The sequence below is a fragment of the Amblyraja radiata genome, chromosome 2 (assembly GCF_010909765.2).
Source record: "Amblyraja radiata isolate CabotCenter1 chromosome 2, sAmbRad1.1.pri, whole genome shotgun sequence".
Taxonomy (NCBI): Eukaryota; Metazoa; Chordata; class Chondrichthyes; order Rajiformes; family Rajidae; genus Amblyraja; species Amblyraja radiata.
In genome coordinates, this window is record NC_045957.1 from 58,622,199 (window position 1) to 58,648,712 (window position 26,514).

General features: G+C 40.4%; 1 protein-coding gene across 7 annotated transcripts in view; it reads left to right on the top strand.

The window, feature by feature from the left end:
* Positions 1–26,514, top strand: part of rbms3 (RNA binding motif single stranded interacting protein 3) — a 1,345,529-nt gene that overhangs the window by 615,492 nt on the left and 703,523 nt on the right. Inside the window, exon 1 of one of the 7 annotated variants that reach the window (XM_033047291.1) lies at positions 7,777–8,325. The exons of 5 other annotated variants lie outside the window; for them this stretch is intronic. In XM_033047291.1, the coding sequence (XP_032903182.1) occupies positions 8,251–8,325 (75 nt within the window). In that variant the 5' untranslated portion in view covers positions 7,777–8,250. Of the gene's footprint in view, positions 1–7,776; positions 8,326–26,514 lie in introns of those variants that run through there. One more of the 7 variants, XM_033047284.1, reaches the window with a different exon arrangement.

Below are 26,514 nucleotides of genomic sequence, written 5' to 3' on the forward strand. Positions count from 1 at the left end.
AAGGGTCTTGCCATTAACTGTTTTCTTCCCCCTTATATTCAACATCCCAAAGTGCAACATCTTACACTTGCTTGGATTAAACTCCATATGCCATTTCTATAGCTGATCTATTCTGCAGTCTACTTTGACAGCTTTCCTCACTGTTCACAACTACAACAGTTCTGGTGTCATCTGAAAACTTACTAACCTATCCATTCACATTTTTATATCCAAGGCATATATTACAAACAATAGAGGTCCCAGCACCAATCACTGTGGAACTCCATTGATCACAGACTTCCAGCTTGAATAACATCATTCCACCACAACCCTCTGTTTTCTATTAGTAAGCCAGTTCTGAATCCATACAGTTAAGTCACTGTGAATCCTGTGCATCTTAATCTTCTGGGTCAGCTTTCCATGGGGGACTTTAGGAAGCCACACACACATCACGCACAGACAACTAACACACACACATACACACACACACATATATACACACACACACACACACACACACACACACACACACACACACACACACACACACACACACACACACACACATATATACACACACACATATATATACACACACACACACACACACACACACACACACAGGGGCAGCCAACTCTCACGCTTTGAGCGTGAGAATAACGCATTTTGGCAAATTCTCATGCTCTCACGCTGATCACAAATTTCTCACGCTCTGAGAAATCCTGTGATCAACGAAAATTTCAAAACTCGTATAAACTGCATGTTGGAGAGCCGGGGCTGAAGGAGGGATGGAAGCAGCGGGCGGGGACAGATACGGGGAGCCGGGGCTGGCGAGTATTTGCGGGGCTAGCGAGTGGCTTGCTGCAGCTCTGGCCATGGAGCAGCCCCAGTGCAAGAGTCCCGGGCCGAGACTCTCGAAGGGAGGGGGAGAGAGAGAGAGGGAAAGGAGACAGTGAGGAGAGAGGGGAGGGAGAGGGGGCGAAGAGAGAGAGGATAGGGGAGAGTGAGGTGGGAGAGAGGGGGAAGAGAGAGGGAGAGGGGGGAAAAGAGTGGGGGGTAGAAAGGGAAAGGGGGAAGTGAGAGGGGAGAGTGAGGAGAGAGGGGAGGAGGGGAGGGGGAGAGAGAGGGGGAAGAGAGGGGTGGTAAAAGAGGGAGGGGGGAAAAGAGAGAAACGGGAGGAAGAGGAAGAGGGGGGGGGCAAAGAAAAGAGAAAGAAGATAGAGACAGGAGAAAGAGAGGGGAGAGGCGAGGGTAAGAGAGCAAGGGGGGAGAGTCGATGGTGGCAGGGAGGAATGGGAGAGAGATGGAGGGGCAGGAAGAGAGAGGAGGGGGAGAGGGGAGAGTGTGGACGAGAGAGCAAAGGGGAGAGAGGGGGATTGAAAGGGGAAGATAGAGAGGGGAGAGGGAGGGAGAGAGTTAGGGGAAAGAGAGGGGAGAGAGAGGGGGAGAGGGGGAGGGAAGGGTGGAGAGAGATGAGAGGGGGAGAGTGAGGTGAGGGGAGAGGGATAAGAGAGGGAGGGGGAGAAAGAGGGGGAGAGAGAGAGAGAGGGGAAGAGAGATTGGGAGAGAGAAGGGAGGGAAGGGAAGAGAGGGGGAGAGAGAGAGGGTGAGAGGCAAGAGAGGGGAGAGAGTGAGAGAGGGGGGGGAGAGAGAGGGGGGAGAGAGAGAGGGGGGGGGGATATAGAGGCATGGCTGCCAACTCCCATGCATTAAGCGTGAGAATCACGCATTTTGCCAAATTCTCATGCTCTGTCGTGAGAAATTCTGTGATCAACGAAAATTTAAAAACTAATATCAACTGCAAGGGCCACGGGAGTTGGAAGCAGAAGCAGCGGCAGGGACAGGTGTGGACGGGGAGCGGGGATGGCGAGAGTTTGCTGGGCTGGCGAGTCGCTCACTGCAACTCCGGCCATGGAGCAGCCCCAGTGCAAAAGTCCTGGGCAGTCGGAGGTGTTGGAAGCTTTGCACCTCTGCTGTGAGAGTCTCTGAAATTCTTCCTCCTATTAGAACCTGTTTGACACCTACAGTGGCCAGAAAATCACAACACAGACAAATGTTACAACTTCTGCATTTAGACTAGAAACTCTCTATCCAAACTTTTCACAAAATTTGCATTTTCCTGCCATTATTGAAATTATGAATACTTATTTTAACTCCATATCTTGTTTATAATTTCTGCCATAATTATTTCTACTCTCACATTCATAAAGTTTGCAATGCATTTATTATTATCATTGATTATTGAAAATAATATGAAATAAAATCAAGGCACAAGAAATTGCATTTGGTGGATACGAGCAAAAATCATGAACATATACACAATAAAATCAACTAATGTGTATTAAAGACGCTGAGGGGTTTACATTATTTCAAAATGGAAGATGACAATATTTAACTTTAAGTAGGTTTTCCCTGTTCAGTGTCATATTGACTTCTAAAACCACAGCTGTGACAGAGTATTGAGTTAGCATACAAAAACTATTTGGACTGCTTGTAATTGCAGGCTCTGGCCACCTAATGTTGCTGTGGAACAGCCTATCTCTTTAATGTAAGTTTTCAGCCATGTTGTAGGAGAGGTTGGAAGGAATTTTAATTAGATTTGTTGGGAATTCAAATATATTGTGGAGACCCCACCCTACCAGCACTTGCTCAGATCATTGATTTGCATGGCATGCTATGTGCTGACCTTCATTTAGTCCGTAACACATTGCTCTTGATTTGCCTCCATGGTTTTGGCACTGGGCTCTGCACTTTCTTATTATTTCCACCACTAATGTTGTTATCCATATCTGCATTCCCTGTTTTTTGTACTGCCATTTGTACTGTATCTACCTCTGTGCCTGCAGCTAACACTGCATTTGACAGATGTGACTTTCATAACACAACAATATTTTGGCCTGGAAGCACATTTCCCTTTCCCTGCTCTGCACTTCCACTCCCTCTCCACTACCCATGTTTCCCCCATTTATTATCTATCTCTCATATCACCATTATGAGCATTCAAATAACATTTAGATTTTTATTCCACTTCAAACATATTTTGCTTTTATTTCATTTCCTATCTAACATTATTTCTCCCTTGCATGCTTTCCCTTATTGATTCTGTCTCTATCTTCATTTATCCCTTGTTACTCTTTAATTGTTCTCCTTCCCCCATTCCCCTTGCTAAACTGCCCACTCACCTCATTCTCTACCATCTCTTTCTGTTTTGAACTAACCTACACTCTACCACTCTAACCATAACCAATTTAATTAGCTTCATTTCATCTCTTGGTCCATTGCCCTTCCAACTGCAAGCCTTTCTTGGCTTGATTAATGATATTGATCTAGTTTCCATTACATCACGACAGACAACAAATGAAAAGAAGTATAAAAATTCATAAGACAGGCACAAAATGTTGGAGTAACTCAGCAAAACAGGCAGCATCTCTGGATAACAGAAGTGGGTGATGTTTCGGGTCAAGGCCCTTCTTCAGACAGTCGGGAGAGAGAGACAAAATAAGGAAGTGTGAGAATGAGATCAAAGGGGCTGAAGATCACGGAAAATGTCAAATAGATCATTGTTAGCTAGGAGAATATAACAACGAAACATACAGAGATAAAATGGAATCAAGGGGACAGTCAGACTGGTCGGACAACTAGGAACGGGGAAGATGGGGAGAGAGAGGGAAAGCAAGGGTTCCTTGAAGTTAGAGAAGTCAATATTCATACTGCTTGTGTAAGCTGCCCCTCTCTCTCTCTCTATCCCTCACCCTTCCTAGTTCTCCGACCAGTCTGATTGTCCCCATGTTTACATTTTATCTGTATGCTGCATTGTCACCTTCTCCAAGCAAACAATGATCGATTCTACATTTTCCCTGATCTACATCCCCTTAAATGACATCAGTCTCATTCTCACCTTACACATCCTTATCTCTGTGCCTCCCTCTCCCCTGACTGTCTGAAGAAGGGCTTGACCCAAAACATCACCCATTTCTTCTAACTAGAGATGCTGCCTGGCCCGCTGAGTTACTCCAACATTTTAGAAGCATAGAAATGTAGCAAATAGGTGGAGGAGGAGGCCATTTGGCCCTTCGAGCCAGCACCGCCATTCATTGTGATCATGGCTGATCGTCCCCTATCAATAACCCGTGCCTGCCTTCTCCCCATATTCATTGATTCCACTAGCCCCTAGAGCTCTATCTAACTCTCTTAAATCCATCCAGTGATTTGGCCTCCACTCTGTGGCAGGGAATTCCATAAATTCACAACTCTCTGGGTGAAAAAGTTTTTTCCCACCTCAGTCTTAAATGACCTCCCCTTCCATCAACGGTGTAAACAAGCATCTGCAGTTCTTTCCTGCATAAAAAGCCATTAAGTAGTGTGGCCGAAACAATTGCATTTATTCTATGGCCTTGCGTTAGCTAAAGATGACATTTGCTCTTAACTTCCATTTTGTAGCACCACAGCAGGCTGGCATTAGGTGTAGATTTGAAAAATACAGAAGAAATTAACTATAGACTATTGTATATTATTTCAAATTTGTTCTTTATGTAAAAACACAAAAAACATACAAAACTTCATCCATTTGTAGTGTGTCTGTACATTCAGTATTGCACGTGTTATAACCAGTAGTGTCAGCAACTCCATTTTTCTGTACGCATAGCATTTTGCAACTAATACGGCCCTTGGGGTGGTATCCTTCCCTTGTTTGAGGGGTGTCCCCACTAGACACAGCCCCTCAATTTCCAGTAATGGAAGGTGCCTAATCTGTGGTACTCTCCCACAGAATCTTCTGTGGTGGCTGCACCCAGCTTCAGTGCATCGCTCAGCATGTAATTCTGCAATCTGGAATTGGCCAGTTGGCATCAATCCCTTACGTCCATCTCACTTTGCTAGAGCACCAAAGAGTTTAGAGCAGACCAAAAAGTGTCTTTCATCGAATTTATGGCCTTCCAGCAGCATTTGATGTTAGTCCCTGGGAACAGCCCATAGATCAGAGGCATCTGTAATACAGCTGCTAGGGTGAACCGTGATAAGGACCCTTGTGTATTTCACCAGAACCTCATGACTAATCCATGGATTGCAAAGAGGCGGATATTCAATGTTCATGGGTAGCAGCCAGATTGGAAGTGGGAGGCCGATGTGCTTTCTCCACAATAACTTATTTGCATCCACAGATAACTGAGCCAGTTTGAGAAGAGGAAAATGGCTGCAGTGTTATTTTTAGAAATTTTGTTGCAGGTAATTATATCATCTCTATGATTGTGAATTGTGCTTAAAATGTGGGAAACTGGAAAATAATATAAAAGTTTTAAAGTTATGTAACTATAACTAGGTATTTAAAACAATAACTTGCATTTTTGTTCAGAGCATTGATGTGGGATCTAAACAGAAAACTGTGACCTAGATATGCAGAGGTGACCTACATTCAACTGAGTGCTGTGACTTTGGATTTTATTGTTTGTTAATTATCAATCATAATCCACAGCTCCTCCTTTCTGAAACACACCTGAGTGATGACAGTTTCTGTTGTGCTGCAGGGAAAGACATCTGCATCTGTATTTTGTTATCAACTGCGATGTGGAAATGACAGGAGAAACCTTATTTTATTTATAGAGCAACAATCTCCTGCAAATTGCCTTTTAACTATTAGGGTCTTGCTGCATTTCAGGCGCAATCTGACACCAAATCTTGTCATGCAAAAAAGAATACCAGTCACACCTTTTCTCATTGTTTTTACTTTTCACTTCCATAATGATGCAGTGTTTATCTCATTCATAGTTGAATTGCTTGACATGTTTTAATTAATTAACATTATTGATATTCAAACAGCAAAGATCAGTTTTTAACAGAGATTTCTTCTCAATTGCTTTACTTTTTCTTGAAAGTTTAGCAATATTTTGTACAATGTCATGTTCAGCCAGTGTGGATAGAGCCTTGTGATCTTTAAATTTCTGAAAATATAAGCAGCCCAGTATCTTTTAAGGCAAGTATTTGGCAGTTTTACCTTTGTTTAAGCTATTATTATTTGTCTGCAATAATCCTCTGTCAATTGTAATATGTAGCAATGTAGATAATTATCAGAGTAATTGAGCTGTCCAGTCAATAACCATCTTCTCATTTGTGAGCACTATTTTGCATCACAATCCACTGAACTACTGAAAACTGTAATGCATAGCATATCACAGGTCTCCTTTCCAGAGCACCCACCCTCTACCCAAGCTGATGAACTGGAAGAATGGTTGGTGCAAAATATTGGCTTTATCTTCATGTATGGATTTGTCTGTGATAGAGATCCTTGGGGTCATTCTTATGTTTATGGCGGCTTGCAATTTGTTGCAAAATGATAATGTCTTGTTTGTTAGATTAAATGTCTGCTGGTTGCTAGCCGGTCTCAAAATTTCCCATTTGCAGTCTCTTCATATTTACTAAAATAAAAACTCCTGCAGGCATGGAAGACCATTTGCAGGCCTGTGATCCAGCATTTAAATCCCATTCATAAAGCATAGCAAAGGAAATTCTCAGGGAAGGAACAAATTCGTGAATCAGAAATACTATCTTGATGTTTGTTATATTGATATACATTCTTGTTGCTGCTGGTTTTGACATAAGCTGCCTGGCCTTGGATATTGGGCAGTTACCCAGGAAGTGCTTTGAAATTCCTTGGACATTTTTTCAAACATTGACTCATTAAAAGGACTCAATAAGCCTGAACATTAAAAAACAAGAAAAACTGCAAATGTTGGAAATCTGAAATAGAAACAAAATACTGGAATAACTCATTAACCAAGGAAAGAGAAACAGAAGATAGACACAAAAAGCTGGAGCGGGACAGGTAGCATCTCTGGAGTGAAGGAATGGGTGACTTGGTTTTGGGCCGAGACCCTTCTCCAGAATTCAGATCCAGGAACCTTCACCTTTTTGGATCTCTTGGACCACCTACAGTTTTAACATTTCAGTACTTTTTTTAATTTCTTTCGTCTGATTCCACAAGAATGATTTAAATCAATAAATATCAGGCTTTTACACCAAGTCTTGGAAAATATGGAGAATATTTGATCAAAAAGAAAAATAATTGCTGCCTTTTTCAGATTGTTCATGTTACCTATAGATGCTCCATTGACAAGTCCTTAGAATGTGTTTCACAAGAGGACGATTCCCCTTTAAATTCGGATTATGCCCATTGCTTAAAATATTAAAAAATCACTTGTTATTCAACCGTTTCTGCTATAGTTCAGAAATATTTCCTTTTGCTGAAACCGCCGTTTTAATATCAGATAGTGACTGAATGTAGATCAGAAACATCGGGTTTCTCCTCAGCTCAAAGGGTCTTTTTTAAAGGTCAGGCTCCCCAGTGTTCTGATCACCCACTACCTTCATTGACTATAAGGCCCGGCATTTATTTCCATGTCATCTACTTACTGGTGTTTTAGGTTAAAACAGCATGAAGCCAGAAAACTCATGAGAGTCACAGGGAACAAATAACTTCATTTTAAAACAAAACTTAATTCAAAGTAACCTTTTTACCCACCATATATCTAGCTGGAGGTTTTTTTCATCTACAAAAGATGAAGATTTTCGGAAGGACTGAATGTCTGTCGCCTTTGGTACTTCATTATTCTAGTTATGATTGGCCTATTGTAAAAGTACTTAGCATTCAAGTGAGATGGCAGAATGAATTGGGTTCCTGCCTGCATCAGACTGAATGCAGGCTATTTCTTGGAGGAAATACTGCAGCCTTCTGGACTGCGTCTGTTTCTCGAGGGAGAGGCTGCCGAAGTCCCACCCACCAGCGAGAAGGAAAAGGAGGAGGAGGAAGAGGGATGGGGGTGGGGGTTGAATGAAAGACAAGACAAGCCCTAAACACCATGTCACTCTGTGAAGGAGATAGCAGCAACAAGGCTGGAAGGCTGGTGGAAGCACGGAAAGCTTAAGAGGAAGCCGGGACTGCAGTGATTTTTAGCCTGCTATATTATCTTCCTCATCTTTCAAAGTAATTGGAGTTGCCGAGGGCAGTATCAACTGACATTTTGGCATTAACACTTTTATCAAATAGCAAGGATTGTATACCCTTTTTGTAAAGGAAGGACAAGCACCGACAGAACTCCGAATCCAAAGGAAAAATCTTTCAGCTGTATTTAAACTGGCAAGCAGCAGAAGGCAGAGAAGTCCCGAAAGCCTCATCAGTTATTGACACTGTCAGGAATAGTGGTTTAAGAGGAAGAAGGGCCTGGGGCCACTACACGCTGTCAGCGAGTTCCCTGCATCGGAGATAAAGATTCCATCTACATGGGCAAACGTTTGGAACAGCAGCCAATGTACCCTCAGTACACTTACTATTACCCTCATTACCTCCACACAAAGGTACTGTATGCAAACAGTTTGCATGTGTGTGCGTCTTTTACACTGTTTGTACACATATATCTATGTACTTACTGAATGATGAATGCCAAGTCAACTACAGAGGACTGTGAATTATGTTCTGTTTTTACCTCTCCTGAACAGAGTGTCCTGCAGGCAAACTATTAGTCTTAATAGGTACTTGAAAGAGAAAGGTCTGTTATTATAGATTGCCTGTTTATAGGATTAACACATTTTAAATGCAGCTAATTGAAACCTTTTAATTGCTCTCTTTGTGATATATAGAGAGATTTCATTTGCTTTCATTTAAAAAAATTACTGCTCTTTATTGAAGTATTGTGAATGCTGGCTGATTTCTCGGGTGACATGTAATTTACCTGTTAGTTGAGCTGCCGAGAAGGCCTACGCGCTTTGCTTTTTTTTGCTACAAATTTGACCGCAGCTGGTGACACTTTGATTTGATTTATAATTTTAATGCATTTGCTTCCCTGTTGCCAGTGGCAACTATTTTAGACAGTACATATTGCATACCGCTTTTGGAAAGTGGGTCTGGCTTTGCTCATTGTACAATCCAGCTGGTTTTATTTCCTTCGCTATTATACAGCATTTTACAAGGTTTTTTTCCCCTTCAAGGTCGATTTCCAGAGAATGTGATCTCTGCGAGTGTTCAGCCTACACCCTGTTGGCTGCTTTGGGTTGGTGCTGGCTGCTATGGTGCCTGCAGTCCTGTGTTTAAAACATGGATAAGATACAGCTGTAAAATGTGAACTGTTTCAATCATCTTTGTATTTTTTTTTCTTCCATTTTCCTTTTTTCATTTTCAAATATCTGAAAGCAGAGCAGAAAAAAAACATGGACTACAGTCCACAAAGTAACCAAGAGCGCATGTTAACAGAGCAGAAGGAAAACATCTGGTTTTTATTAACTGGAAAGCTAGTCATCAGCTCCTGGGCCATTTTAATAACACTAGCAGAAGTCCCGGTTCAGCTGCAATTTTAGCAAAGCTCAGTCTGGTTCTGAGACCAGTCATACCCGTCTTATCTTCATGAGAATAGGGTGACTCGTTTTGACTTTAGCGGGTTTACAAAGGCTGATTTTATATACAAAAATGCTATGTTATTTAATCAGCAATGAAGAATAGACTTTGTCATTATCTTTCTGTTGTGATTGTAAAGAAATTAATACTATAATGCTAATTTTAATCAACCTGCTGTTGGTTGAAATGTAATATATTCCATACTTAAATGTGTTAAGAGTGGACAGTAGCGCAATTTCTTCTGAAAATTTGTTGGGTTTCAATTAGATTCACTAACCTTTCTTTAGAATGTTACTTCAGTCAATGTTGGTAAATACGTAATATTACTCCAGCTCTTTTTGATTGAATGCTACTGACAGGTTAAAAACCTGAGAGAGCAGTTGTGCAGTACAGTTTCAACAGTCTGGTTTAAAATGCAAGCCAGCCAGTTTTCAGAGGTTAAGAATAATTTGCGATAAAGAACATTTAGAATATTCTTTCAATTGTGTAAAAGGTTGACATGAGAAAATACACCAAATGTGGGGAATGTTGCATTTTAAACATGATTCACCTATTACCACAGTATACTTTAGAACTGTGTTCCATTGCATCCAGGGATCTAAAAACTATGATTTCATGATATCGAAAATAATTATTCTCAACAATTTCTTGTATTGTAAATGATAGAATCAATTTGAAAATTAGCTAATATGAAATGCTGGGACAAATGTTGATTGGGCAGCCCAGTCCATTTTTTAATTAAACTCATAAAGTATGTTTCCACATGCAGGACACATCACTTATCATTGTGTGATTCAGCCTGTGTACTGTATTGTCACATTCATTTCAGATAATTTTATAATGCTGAATTGAAAGAGAATTTCTTCTCCCCAGTACCAATGAGCTTCATTTTAACTGTGGTTTTGCACACAGTATGTCTGCACTATGATGTTCCAGTTGTGTAATTCAGCCTGTGTACTGTGGCAAAGCAAAACCAAAGATACCTATTGATTCAAAATGGAATTCAAGTCTCTGCAAATGTGCTCCATTGTGATTTAATCTCCAGTGACTTGCTGCATTCTGACATTGGCAAACTGAAGTTGATATCAATTTGACTGCCTCTGGTAATACCCATTTGGTAATATCTTGTTTTTCGAAGAGAGCATCTGGCTTCAGCCATTTTACAACATGTATAACGTATTCAAAACAGTTGTGTCCTGAACTGATGGCAATCTTAAATTAAGGGGAGTTTAATATTTTCGTATGGAACTATGATCATTCCTGTTCGGCAGTGGGGCTATGTTTATATTTTAAGACGTGGCCATATTATTCCAGAAAAGAAATTAGGCTGTTACAGCCTTGCAACTTTGAGACCTTTGTTAAAGTGGTTTTGTTTGTCGATTTGCTGTAATAAAGCCAAATTCACAATGCACTCACTTTATTATTATATTATTAAAATATGCCAAAGTGCAAACCAAGTCCACAATAAAACCGTCATCCTAAAGCAGACATAGCTGCCGGCTCCTGATTTGGCTTTTAAAGAAAATATTCCAACACATTCTTGTGGAGCATTAACCAGCTTCCTGTGTACTCTCCCGAGTACTGTTTTGGAAAATCTAAATGCAACCTAAAAAGGTATAGAAGGTTTGTAATTGTGGTACTGGTTTGCTAAATAAATAAATTCAGTAAGTTTCAAAACCGTTAAGTATTCTGGGTCAATTTATATTTAAAAGGAGCACTGCTGCAAATTGTTTGAATTGCAAAACCTGAAGGGGGTTTGGGCCAATTGTGATCTTGGAAACAATATCTCGTATGGAATAGACTTTAAACCACATTTTTTTTGTTAATTGAAAGCCTTAATTTGCAATATTTAAAAAGAGAGATTAGTGGATTATCTGGTAAACCTGTGAGGAAGATTTCCCGTCTTGATTTTGCAGATTAAGTACCATATTTTGAGATGAGATTAAAACAGAAATAAAGCTTGACCAATGCTGAAAGTTTTAAGTAAAATACCCAAATGCTCGAGAGATGTATCTTAAACAAAGGAGCCAAATCTGCATCTGTAATGTTACCACGTCCACAGATACTGTCACGTACTCTATAATCACAATATTTTGTATTTTAATTGAAGTAATGCAAAATAATATGATCATTAAGACTATGTTTTTGTTAAATTCAAACCATTCCCTGACTTTGCTGGCCATTAGTACAATGGGAGTGTATTGCTGCTCCCACAGTGAATCACTGACGTGCACCTTTCCTCCAAATGTACAAAGTATGATCCTTTTGGTCCTGCTAATCTGACCTTTCTCTTTACTTCCTTCTGTCAGTTCTGTCTTGCATTGCCCAGGGATGCTGGAATTTGACATTGAAAAGTTAGTGAATCAAAATTATGTATTCAGAATATGGGGGAAAAAAAACAGTTGCATGGTCATTCTGTTTATCATGGTGCTAATTCGCAAAATATGTCAGCTTATCATTGCTGGATATGATTTGGTTTGACAACCATGGCCTTTTCGTAGCATAAAGTCACTGAAGACCCCCCTATTGTATGCTCATTTCACAGTCTGATCACTTTTGATCACATTTTCTGAATCTCCTTCTCAACCATCTGGACTCACAGAAGGGTCTTGGTGCAGGGATTCCAAACAGCAGCCAACTTGATAAAGTTCTTCAGATTGTGTTTAGTGCTGTGTGTCGAACCAGGGTCAGATGGAGGGAGCAATTCATCAAGCAAACACAAATTTCAAACTGTCTTCTCTTACCATCTGTAGCTTGGAGTATAGCCAGGAATGGACAATACATAGAGATGCTCTCAAGCTATGTTCTCAATATCACCTTAAAATATAATCTCAATACTTCCAGAGCTAATACTTTTAGATTAAAAAAAAGGTTATTGTCAGGTTTGGCAAGGTCACTCAGAACTTCTGAAACTAAATGTTAAAAATTGTGGGGGGAAATCACAGTATTTTTTATGACTGGTAAAGTTAAATGTAAAGTAAAAAATAAGAACAATTTATTCCCACGATATCTTGTTTTGGTTGAGAGGTGTGATAGGTTAGACTGTTCTGTATAGTCAATAATTGTGTTTGATTTTGGTTTGTTGTACAAAATTCTGAGATGAAAAAGCTTTTTTAAATGTCATGTTTTCATTTATATTTGGAAGCCTGTGGGTGTAAAGAAGGTGTGAAGCAACTTCTAGACATGTAATTTCCTCCTGACGGTCCATCTACAACCAGATTATTACTTATTATTAAGCATCAATTAGTTAATATAAAAGGTAACTCCCTCCATAACAACTGCCTTTAGAATCCTAACAAGCCACATCGACCAACATTTTTCCAGGTTGTATTTGACATCAACCAGAATGACATAAATTAAACCAGTTGGTCCAGGGGTGGGGAGCCTGCGGCCTCGGCCATTAAGTGCGGCCTTTTGAATGAATCCAAATTTTGTAGAACAAATCCTTTTATTTTTATTAATATGTTTTTGTTCGTCTTTTATTATTTTTTATTTTAATCTTAAAATGAACGTATTTAAAATACCAAAGAGTAAAAGACAATTCAACGAAATAATCCTCCCTGACTGACGGCCACAATTAAAACATTAGTAAGTCATGAGGGCTATTTTAACACCTGTTATGTTCATGATTTAGTTCTAATGCGACTCTAGAATGTACGTTAACCTCCCTGCCTGATGGCGCCACCACCACCTGAGGCTGGTTGACGAGAGGGAAAAGGTCGGGGAGAGTCCGCTGGCCGTCCAGTCTTCAGTATTATCAACTTTTGATAGCGGTGCACGTTGCTTTCCATTTGAAGTTGAATAGAATAGTTAAACAGCGTATTTGTTCGACTTAAAAAAAAATTCTGTCTGATTAACAGCCCATCATGTCAAAGAAAACCAAGAGAACGCTGAGGGAAGAAAAAAGAGTTTTTAAATGAGGAATGGGAATGGGAACCGCAATATTATCTTGTTTCTGCTAAAGATAAGATTATTTGCTTGCTTTGTGATACTGCAATATCAACATTGAAGAAATTCAATGCTCATCAGCATTATGCCACTCATAAGGACCACAAATGTTTCAAATTGGAGAGTGAGGCACGAAGGGTTGCATTGCAGAAATTGAACGATGAAAAGCAAAGGCAAAGGCAGTTATTTCAAGCAGCGGTAAGACCTGGAAATAATGCTACTAAAGCAACTTATAAAGTAGCTTATATACTCAGGGGAAAAGGGAAGCCATTTAGCGATGTAGAAATTGTAAAATAATGCATCGTCGAAGTTGTAGGATGCTTTGACCCCGATAAGGTTTCAAAGTGCAAAAAACTGATTCTTTCAAGGAGATCGGCAGCATGAATTAACCCTCAATGTAACAGAACAACTTCACGCAATACTCCAAAAGGAAAATATATATGAATCAATCGCTTTGGATGAATCGGCGCAGGATTTATACTTCATTCGGGCCATAACAGAAGGTTTTCTTTGCTATGAAGAGTTACTCGTTTTTGGCACTCTTTCGGGTAGAACACGAGGAATAGATTTCTTCAACAACTTTCAAGATAAATGTCGTGAAGTTGAAATGGATTTGGTCAATTTAGCGAGTGTATGTACAGACGGTGCACCTTCCATGACAGGAAAACGTGAAGGGTTTATTGCACAGATAAAAAAGCTATTATCAGATCCAGATGCTCTCATTTCATTTCATTGTATCTTACATCAGCAAAATCTCTGTGCTAAATCTATTGTTTTAAGTGACACTTTGCAACAAGTTATAAGTATTGTTAACTATATTCGTGCAAATGCAACACGGCATCGTCAGTTTCGTAATATGTTAAAGTTGGACGATGAGGCATTCAGTGTGGATCTGCCGTATCATTGTAAAGTGCGTTGGCTATCGCAGGGACAGGTGTTAGCAAATTTTTTTATCTTTGCAAGAACAGATAGTTAAATTTCATGAAGAACAGAATCAGCAATGTGAATTATTGAAAGAAGATTTCTATAGAAATACTGCATTTCTGTGTGATATCGTCAAAGCAATATGACTTGAATGTTTCTTTGCAAGGTAAAACGAAGTCTATATATGATATATGGCAAAAAATCCAAGCATTTCGAAAAAAGCTATATTTTTTTCAAAACTCTTCTTCTTCAAAATGAAATTTTGCATGAACATTTTCCCCAGTTAGCGAAGATCATTGATGAGCAGGAGGATTCATGCTCATCATTTGAAGAATACGCAGCTGTTATAGACTTCTTAATTAAAGAATACAATGAAAGGTTCACTGACTTTGAGAATCATGACATCACACTCAAATTAGCATTTCAACCTCACCTAGTTGATGTCTCCAAGGCGCCTAAAGAACTACAAATGGAATTGATTGAGCTCTCAGAAGATGACATTTTAAAGTCCTTATTTGATGCTAAGAAAGATCCGATTGAAATATGGAAAAATGCAATATAATACCCACGTCTTCGGCAACATGCACGAAAAATGCTTTCTTGCTTTTCAACCACTTATTGCTGCAAATCTACATTCTCCTACCTAACCCAAATCAAGACGCCCTTAAGGTCACAAATGACGGATACCCATCTCGAAGATCAGCTGAAACTGCTACCTCCATGTTGCAACCAAATATTCAAATGCTTTCCCACAAAAAGCAGTCACAACAAAGTCATTAAAAGTTTAGTTAACTTTAGAATTTTCTTGGTTAGTACATAGTAGTTAGATTTTTACAAAATAATGATCATTTTGAAGTATATCTAATTGAAGTTTCTTGGATGGGGCCTTATTAGATTACAGCTGACTTAATGTGGCATTCCAACATGAAAAGGTTCCCCACCCGTGAGTTGGTCTGATCAGCATCTAAAGCTTAACCGGACTATTTGAAAGAGTAGCTCCATTGCTCCACAGCGGGACGGCTTTCATTACGACATATTTGTAAATTGTGGGTGGCAGTGGGGCACCTGGTAGAATTGCTGTCTCACAACACTAGAGATCCCAGTTCAATCCTGACCTTGGACACTGGCTCTGAGGAGTTGCATGTTCTCACTGTGACGGCATGGGTTTCATCCACGTGATCCGGTCTCCTCACTCTTTCAAAAGGCATGTGGGTCTGTAGGTTAGTTAGTTTTTGTAAATGCCCCCTAATGTATTTGGAATGCATGTAATAGTGAGATAACAGAACCAGTGTGAACGGGTCATCAATGGTGAGCCTGGACCTGCTTCCATGCTATGTACCTAGACTAAACTAAACTAAATTGAACATTTAGTCTAAAATAGTTGAATCTAAAACTTATCTAAGATATGAAAGCAATTATCACTGAGTAAAACATTATCATTTTTTGAAGTTTCATTCTTAGATCTAAGGTTTTAATGTTTTTAATGACAATTTGAATTCAAATAAAATGATGAAGAGTGAGGATGTTTTTATCAGAATAATACTATTGCAAGGGAGCGATTAGAGCTTTGGGCAGTGCCTTCAAATAAACCTTGAAACGAGACATACTGTTGAACTTTGGAATTAATCTATTAAATTGCAGAGGCCATGGCTGAGGTTATGGTGGTGTTTGCAAAATAAAGTAAAAATGTAATATATTGGTAGAGAAACCTGCTGTAATTCGTCATGGTCTTGGCAACCCTGTCATTTGGGTATTGTTTGTACATAGTGGCGATCTGTAAGTATTGGATGAAGTGCAGTGCTGAAACATTCACACTTTTCAACTGTTTTTGTGGTAAACCAACTTTGTGTGGTGTTTATCCGCAGTCTGTGGTGACCATGATCATTTTGTAGAACTTAACTGTATTCTGAAATTATCACAGTGTAAACTTCAATCTTCACCACAGCAGATTGTCCATCCATTATAATACTAGGTTAATCAGGTGGGTTTCAAAATTGATGGATAATCTATATTGCCAAATTACCCCACCAGTAAAATAAATTATGACTGCAATTTGTGCTTTAATTAACATGAGTATCATTCATATGATCAAATTTCCAAGGCATTTTATTTATAGCATTACTATCCCCATCTAGCTACATTGTAGCTAAGAGATACCTTACTCTCTAAGGAAGTTTCTCCGAGTACCTAGAACATGGAAGTGGTCCATCAATTACAAGATGCGAAAGTGGGATAACATAGAACTCGTGCACGGGTGATCGATGGTTGGCGTGGACTTGGTGGACCAAAGGGCCTGTTTCAACACTCTTATCTCCAAACTAAATCACATCTATAATACAGACGTTGTTCATATTAAGCAAAATCAGCAGCTGCTGAAAATCTAAATTAAAACCAGAAAATATTGCAGCTGATATCATTATAAACTCACTGACTAGCACCATTATCTCAGTTATACTTTCTCCATCCTGCGTGCTACAAATACTCTCTTTCTGTCACCTACATTAATGATGAGAATTTATTTCTCCTTAACCATGGATTCTCCCCAACCAGTCGGAAATTGTGACAGAAAGGGGGCGAGGGATGGTTTGTGGAGAGCGAGATGTAGTGAAAGAGAGATAGACAGAGACAGAAACATAGATTGTGGAGAGAGAGCAATAGAGAGCAAGCAGGGGGAGAGGAGGAGAGGGTGACGGGAGGGCAGAGGCAGAGGGGCTCCCTCTTTCCCCCCCCCCTCTTTCCCCCCCCCCCCCCTCTATCCCCCCCCCCCCCCCCCCTCTCTTCCCTCCCCCACTCTCTCCCCCCCCCCCCCCCCCCCTGCAAAGACCTATGACGGGTGCAGGCAGTCGTCGAAAAAGTCGTGTAAGTGGGACAGGCCCTTTATGGCTGTTAAGACCAAGAATTGCTGAGAATGCTGCTTTGGAGCTTTATGGAAGCTTTTGCCACTGCACCATAATGAACTGCAAACAGCAAACAGACAAAAAATGAATACATTGGCACGGCATTAAAAAAAGCTGTGACACAAGCCCTGAGAAAATGACAAAATAAACTGACATTGCAAGGGTGTATTTCCCTGTTTATAGAAGATTCCAGAAACATAGAGGAATCTTGTTTGTTTGAAGCAGATGGATTGGGAACAGATTGCACCTTTGCTGTCAGGTTGGTGTGATTTGTGGAGGTTTCACTAATGCCTTTTTCTTCATCCACTCAGTTATTTTTGTTCAGAAAGGTTTGGCTATAAAGTTGATAAAAATAAAACAGTACACATAAAAATAATAGTAGTTTTAATTTTCAGAGGTCACCATGCTCTTCCTTTATGAAACATTCCTCTATTTGTTTTTGTACAGAGAGGAGTTGTTACTTTAATCAAAATGTGGACATGTGGCAATAGGTTATGTTTTGATGTACTTTAAGTCAGTGTTTCTTAAACTATTTCAGTGTCATTCACCATTGGGTCTTTATCACAAAATTTAATTCACCCTCTACTAAATTTTCTTTTCTTTTTGGTAATTTTCATCTTATTCTCCCTTGTGTATAATATTATATAATTTATTTTGTCACATGAGCAAAAAACATAAATAAACTCATTTCTTAAATGTTTATTTTATTCAACTTTTTGTACATCCCAAAAGTATAAAAAACCAGGAGAGAATTTTTTTAGTTGGATAATCATTCTATTATAATGATAAAAATCCATTCCAACATCTCAACTGGGCTTCAGCCCCATCCTACCCTTTCGGGCTCTGATTACTGCAGTTTTTCTTGGAAAAAACATGGAGTATGTAAATTAATATATTAGTATCCAACTAATATAACTTTCTATATCTCTCCCCAACGAAAGCTCACAATACAATCAAATTAGAAAACCATTGGTAGAGAGGAAAAAAACATATCAAATTTCCTGCTCCGCTGCCATTAAAACCAATAAGAGCTTACTAACTACTTTAATGGCAATGCCCTTTTTAAGTATTAAAAAAATATACATATTTGCATATATTTTTATTAAACCATTTGCCCTTCATTCACCCCTCTAGTTTCATTCACCCCAAAATAATTTAATTTGCTCTTGGGTGAACCATTCACCAGTTTAACAAGCACTGCTTTAAATCATCAGGTGGAAATCGTCATTCTCTGTGTGCTAGATGTGCCAGTTTCTTCATTTTAGTGCTTTGAATGCACAAAGAACATCTCCAGCCCCTCCCCCTCTAACCCAGTATTCATTTGGAAAACCCACTTTGCTTTGAAACTGGCAGAAATAGTTCAAATGTTAGTTGCTGAGAATGTTTACAAAATATACTGACATGGATACTTTGCTTCAGACGAAGGTTTCAGCCCGAAACATTGCCTATTTCCTTCGCTCCATAGATGCTGCTGCACCCGCTGAGTTTCTCCAGCACTTTTGTCTACCTTCGATTTTCCAGCATCTGCAGTTCCTTCTTAAACACTTTGGATACTTTGCCACTGATTTGTGTTGTGTTTGTTAGTGCAGTTTGTTTGATTCTACAGTGCAGTTACCATTTCCAAATATCTCATTGTCATGCAACCCCAGTACTTCAGTTATATTACCAAAAATCAGAAATTAAAGGGAAAGCTGAAAATGCTGGAAAGACTGACATTACACTTGATGGCCTTTAATCTGAACAGGCCAGTTCTGGTATACACTGGATAGGATAGTTTTCCAAAATTGTTGAATTCCATGACTAGATGAAAAGATAATCTGCAGTTTGTTAATCTTGCACTGGACTTCATTGGAACAATGTGAGAAGCCAAAAACAGTGGTCAAGTCGGATAGACAATGTAAATGACAGCAAGTTGTTGATCAAATTTGTGGCCTGAACAATGATTCTCTTCGTTACAGAATTGTCGCCCAATTTCCATTTGTTATTTTCAATGTGGAGACCACACTGTGGCCCTACTGTGCACACTAAATTGAAAGAAATACAAGTGAATTGCTGTATCATTGGAAGGATGGTGTGGAAGAGGGGAGATAAAAGGGCAAGGACTTCATTGCATTTTCTGCAACTGCAAGGATAAATGCTGTAAGAAGGGGTATCAATGTGCAAAGATTGCTAAAAAAGTCAAACAGTTGCCTTCTGAAAATTGTTCAGCAGTATTGTCTTGTGGATTTCACTGGGTCAAAAAGACAGCACATAATTATTGTCCTGGAGCAGCTTATAATAGACAGTAAATGCAACATTGCCTATATCTTAAAGTAACACTAACCAGATTTTGTGGTCAGTGATGTTACATTGCTTTCCACTGACTTGAACAAATCAGCCCTGAAAGATTTAACAACCTGTCTCATGCATTTCTCCTTTCCTGATAATTTCATTCTGACACCCAACAGCAGTGATCAGTCAATCGCAATCTTTTGCTGCCCAGAGATGACTAGTCACCTGCCCTTGGTGGAGACACACTCTCTTCTGGCGTGTGACCCAGATGCAGATCTCTGCTTGGAGCCTGCCTTCCAGCATACCAACTAGGCAGAGTGCAGTCTTCGGCTATCTCACACAAGCCGTCAGTTGCACTCTCAGAATGGCTGTGACAGTCAGTGATACCCTGCCTTGAGACTTACCAACTATTGTCATTATATTTCACAACATTCAAAATCACTCGGGAACTGTTCAAAATGAAAGGGCATAATGTTAAAATAATTAAAACATTTTATTGACAATTAAAAATCTAAACAAAACATACACACTTTAAAATCGTTGAAAACATGTAAATCAACTTTAGTGAATTTAATAAAATGAACTACTTTCTCTTGTAGTCATGATACATTTTCTGCTCTAAATTCATTCTGGCCTTCTCCAATGACCAGATGTTGTTGTTGACCAATTTTCCACCATTCCTTTCATGCTTTCAAATTGTCTAGTTCCCTTGACGGTTTAAAGTTAAGTTTTTGTCAGTAAAGTAATTCTGAAGTCAATGTATCCTCTGAAGCACAAGACCAACTGCTGATATCTACATTTATCACCTGTGTGCAAACTCCAGAAATTAACACTCAACATTGAGGTCAAAATGCATGTGTTCAAATTATAATAATGTCACACTTTAAGGAACATGGCAACATTTTGTTTTGTGCAATGGTGTCGTAGAAGAAGCCAAACTAGTCATTTAGGAAATAGTTGGACTTTGATGGGAAAACCATTGGTTTATGCAAACAAAAGTGAGAAAGTCTGGTACAGTAGGAGGACAAAAAGGTCTACCTTTTTGTTCTCAATTTCTTAATAATTGACCTACATCATCATTTACAGATCCCTGCGATTTTCAATCCATTAAAAATACCTTGTATACAATGCCACGTAGTGAATTGTAGCATGGTATTTAATCTGAAAGCATCATAATTTCTCACTGCCATCTGGATGCAAGCATTCTGTGCAATTATCTTGGGCAGTGGTCAAAAGCAGGATGAAGTGATGTGCTTTGCTCATGTTGGTCTGGTCAAAGGTTCTGTCGTTCCAGGAATTAAATGTCAGGTTGCGCTAAAAGGAACTACATTGCAACAGGAAATATGGAGAAAAAAAACCCTGACCACTCATTTTCCAGCATTTGACCTCTTGTGTCCTCAGTGGAAGTCGGCTGATTCTACAACACTCAAGTCAGCGGAATCAGTATTTTGACTGGTGGAGGAACAAAGAGTACTGTGGGCATGGATACAATTTCCTGTTGAAATTCCGAATGAACCCTATGGATTGCCAACAAGCATGGGTCTTGTTGAAATTGTTTTATTTAAAGAAGAAACTATCAACTGTTTTCCTTTTTGCAGAAACTGATGCTGCCTTTGCTGAGAATCAGTGGGATAAGTTAGCCTCTCTATTCTGGTGGCATAGGCAGTTTGGTACAGTAGTGGACCCAGTGCTGCTTGTCTGTGATGTAATTGGTGAAATTCAATCATACATGATGCCTTCTGGCAGTCAATTACGAGCAAATGCAAAGCATGCCAACAAATCTCCTTCCCACCCTTCAGAGGAAGGGTGTCTCTGAGATTTAGTAGTTGTATCCAGCAGCCCAGCCAAAAACTAATCAAACTCATGATTATGACCAGGTGCTCAATCTTGCCACCATCTGGAATGAAAATTAATTGTTACTGCTGGTTGTGTTGGGACATAACTTATTTTGCTTTTTTGCTTTCTGACCCCAGCCTGTTCATGCTTGATATCTTACCATGTCGTATCGTGCCATTTTCCAGTGGAATTCACAGGCCAGCTTAGAAAGATTACTTTGTTGAAAACTGAACTGCAAGGTCATTGAGTTTCTTGCAGCAGCTTTTCCAGGTCCTTAGGGCACTAAAATGCTCTCACACTGCCTCTTATGTTCAGAAGGGATCCAACTCCCTGAAGATGCTGGATATCTATTCTTATTTCTGTTTCTGAAAATGTTAGATTCCATTCTCTCTCACATTGTGGCATCCTTTACAGTTGTGCAGGATGGCTTCCCTTGCACATGGTCCAGTTACAAGACACTTCATTTTCAACCCAATATGGTTAGTTTTCAGCATTGGAGGGTAGCTTTAACCAATTTATTTTTTCAGACTCAAGTCTTAATCCTGATGAATGGTGTAAATTTTTCACTAAAAACAATAACATGAATGAAAGAAACTTGAAAATATCAAGACCTGTAAGTTCTAAGTTGAGTGAGACATCACAAAATCCAGTGTCAATGAATGTGAAAGTTCGTATCTGAACAATCCATCCTTTCTTTTTTGAAACGGATCAAAATCTTACTTTTGTTGAAAGCTACACATTGTACTAGTTTTCATTTGAAGTCTCACCAACATTTCGGTTGGTTGTTTAGTTTAGAGATACACGCAGAAACAGGCCCTTTGGCCCACCAAGTCAACGCTGTCCAACGATCTCCACATACTGACACCATCCTATGCACAACAGGGACAATTTACAATTTTTACCAAGCCAATTAATCTACAAACCTGTATGTCTTTCGAGTGTGGGAGGAAACCAAAGATCCCAGGGAAAACCCAAGCAGGTCATGGGGAGATCATAAAACTCCTTACAGAGAGCTCCCGTAGTCAGGATCAAACACGGATCTCTGCCGATATAAGGCAGCAACTCTACTGCTGCGCCACCGTGCTGCCCTGTTGTCTCTTGTTTGTCAGGAAAATATGCAAAACCAAGAGGGAACCAAGAAACCTGATGAGAGTTTATCACCTTTTGATGAGGGTAACTGTTTTGGAAAAAGACACATTTCTGGAGGAACTCAATGGCTTGAAAAAGATTTGAGGAAGGACATTCTTGCTATTGAGGTAGTGCAGCGTAGGTTCACAAGGTTAATTCTCAAGATGGCAGGACTGTCATATGCTGAGAGAATGAAGCGGCTGGGCTTGTACACTCGGGAATTTAGAAGGATGAGAGGAGATCTTATTGAAACATATAAGATTATTATGGGTTTCGACATGCTAGAGGCAAGAAACATGTTCCCAATGTTGGGGGAGTCCAAAACCAGGGGCCACAGTTTAAGAATAAGGGGTAAGCCATTAGAACAGAGACGAGGAAACACTTTTTCACACAGTGTTGTGAGTGTGTGGAATTCTCTGCCTCAGAGGGCGGTGGAGGCCGTTTCGCTGGATACTTTCAAGAGAGATGTAGATAGGGCTCTTAAAGATAGCGGAGTCAGGGGATATGTGGAGAAGGCAGGAACATTGGGTGAGAAGGCTGATTGGGGATGATCAACCATGATCACATTGAATGGCTCGAAGGGCCAAATGGCCTACTCCTGCACCTATTGTCTATTGTCTATAAATCTAACGCTGGCCTTACATAGAATCAGAACATATTTGGTGTTGACTAACTGCTCGAGCATTTCCTTCATGTGAGTGATAGAATACACGTCAATTTCTGTGAAAACCATTCTACTTTCAGTAATCCAGGTAAACCCATGGCCTAACCCTTCATAAGCACCTTAGAGGATTCCCTGGGAATCTGCATAGCACGGCACATTTTCCTTTATCAAAAGGCATTCCCAGCTTAATCAAACGACACATGTTCAAACAGGATGTGTACTATAGCTTTGTTCATCTAATTTTCCTTTCGCCCTGGAATGTTCTTCTCACCTGCCCATGGATCTTCAGTTAAAAGTGACCTGTTCCTTAACCTTGTTATTTATAAACGTTTTTCCAATTTTACAAAGCTGATGATGCATGCATGTGTTTTTTTTTTTTAACGTTTCATAGCGCCTTGAATGATGCTTTCTGATCTTTATTATCATGTCTTGTCTTCAAATTCATAAACATTCTATTCCAAAATCCTCTGCAAACTATTCCATGGATTCCGGAAATCATTGATAAACTGTGAGGTGTACTCTCAGGTGACCACTTCGTATAAGTCAATCGATTCCAATTGGTACAAGTAAGCTCGCTGCGATCTTCGCCAGGCCATTAGGGATGCCAAGACACAATAACAGGACAAACTTGAATTCCAGTATAACCATTCGGACACCTGCAGACTGTGGCAAGGTCTGATGATTACAACTGGCTGCAAAGTGAAGTCAGATAACGTCACTGGTGATAATGTGGCCCTCCCTGATGAACTTATTGCATTCTATGGCAGATAATTAATTCTATGATCACTTTGAGCAGTTGGCCAACAGGGAGATGAGATCCGTCTGGTCAGATGCGAGTGTACCTTTTCCGAGGGTTATAGTTGCAGAAGTTAGATCGGCCTTCCTGAGGGTGAACCCATGGAAAGTAATTGTCTCAGATGGAGTCCCTGGCCGTGTCCTTAGAAACTGCATGGACCAACTAGTGGGTGAGTTCACGGACATCTTTAATCTCTCCCTACTCCATTCTGAGGTGCCCACCTGCTTCAAGAAGACCACTATCATCACGGTTGAAACGAAAAGCAAGATCTCATGCCTTAATAACTATCGTCCCATGGCCTTGACATCCACCATCATGAAATGCTTTGAGAGGCTGGTTAACACATTAAATCCAGGCTACCATGCAACTATCCACATGCGGTTTGCCTACCACCACAACGGTCCACAGCTGATGCCATCTCCTTGGCCCTCACTTATCTCTGGAACATCTGGATAAGAAAGACGGTTAGGTCAGACTCCTATTCATAGATCACAACTCTGCTTTCAATACCATTATCCCATCCAAGCTAATCTCCAAACTTGTGGAACTCGGAGTCAGCACTAACCTCGGCAACTTGACCTTCGACTTCCTGACCAACAAAGCACAATCAGTGAAGATGGGTGACAAAACATCTTCTATGATAATCCTCTGGTGTCCCATAAGGATCCATTCTCAGCCCCCTCCCTGTACTCCTCATACACTCACGACTGTGCAGCCAAATACCAATCCAACTCAATTTACAAATACACTGATGACACCACCGTAGTGGGCCAGATATCAAATAATGAGGTGGCAGAGTACAGGAATGAGATTGAGAACCTCAGAACCTAGTGGCAAGGCAACAACCTCTCCCTCGATGTGAGCAAGACAAAGGAGATTAAGATCAACTTCAGCAGTGAAGCAGCACACATATCCTGATATATGTTGATGGCATCAAAGTAGAGATGGTTGATAGCTTCAAGTTCTTAGGAATAAATATCACAATTAGTCCAGGACCAGCCACATCGAAGCAATGTCTAAGAAAGCACACCAACGCCTCCTTCTTAAGAAGGCTTAGGAAGTTTGGCATGTCCACAACAACTCTCAACTTCTACAGATGCATCATAGCATGGTTTGGGAACAGCTCCATCCAAGACTGCAAGAAATTGTAGAGTTGTAGACACAGCCCAGTCCATCACACAAACCAATCTCCCTTCTATCGATTCAATCTAGACCTCACGCTGCCTTGGTAAGGCCAACAGCATAATCAAGGACAAATCTCGGTCTCTCCCTCATTTCCTCTCTCCCATCAGGCAAGAGGTACAGAAGTTTGAAAATGCATACGTCCAGATTCAGGGACAGATTTTCTCCCAGCTGGTATCAGGTAACTGAACCATCCTCTCATCAACTAGAGAGTGGTCCTGACCTCCCACCTATCTCACTGGAGGCATTCAAAGTATCTATAATTGGACTTTACTGGAGTTTATCTTGCACTAAACACTATATCCCTATCCAGCCTCTGTACATTGTGGACAGCTTGATTGTCATCATGCATAGTCTTTTCACCGACTGGATAACATGCAACAGAAAATCTTTTCATTGTACCTCAGTACATGTGATAAAAATAAACTAAACAAACTATTCCTATCAGCTTAAGCTCCTCCGATACTGGTCTGCTGTGGATAATCACTACTTACTACCCCTATCCCACCACCATCATACTAACTATCCTCTGGAACATTCTATCAGCACCCTCATTTCACCAATTCTCTCCTTGAGAGCAAATGCATCCCTTAGTAATAAGAACAATAAAGATAGACCTGCGTTTCAATTAATATTAGTGGATTCAAATAAGTAACTGTTTAGTTTATTTTATTTTAAAGATACAGTATGGAAACAGGCCCTTCGGCCCACTGAGTCCACACCGAACATCAATCGCATAGATACATGGACAATAGGGGCAGGAGTAGGCCATTCAGCCCTTCAAGCCATTCAATTTGATTATGGCTGATCATCCACAATCAGTGCCCCATTCCTGCTAACTCCCACTATCCCTTGATTCCACTTGCTCTAAGAGCTCTATCTAAAGGGTGTGTCCCACTTACGTGTCCTTGGCACGCAAATTACGCGACCTCGTGGTCGCTTTGAGGCGCACGGGCATTGTATGGTCGCGCGGGGCTGGTCCCACTGAGATGCGAGGAGGGGTATGTAGCTGTGCGCGACATTGTGCAGCGTTCCGAAATTTTGGAGCGAACGAAAGCTCCGCGCGCCAACGGCCTGTCGCGGAACTGACAGCCAAAGTGGAACAAGGCTAAGACCCTGGTGTGACGCAACGTCTCACCTCTAACAGCAGCAGAAGCAGGCAAATGATCGCCGAACTCAGCCTGGGGCTCACGGCCATTGCAGATCCGGATCCGCCCCCACTTCTACTCCCAGAGCGTGGCAAAGAAAATTGAAGATAGACACAAAATGCTGGGTGACATTTCGGGTCGAGACCCTTCTTTCAGACTGAAGAAGAGTCTCGACATGAAACATCACCCATTGCTTCTCTCCAGAGATACTGCCGGTCCCACTGAGTTACTCTTGCATTTTGCGTCCATCTTCAAATGACGTCACGCTCTCCAGATGTCTGTGCGTACACATGAAATCGCATGCGACCTTCGTGGGACCGTCGCGGCTCAACGCGACCACAAGGTCGCGTAATTTGCGTGCC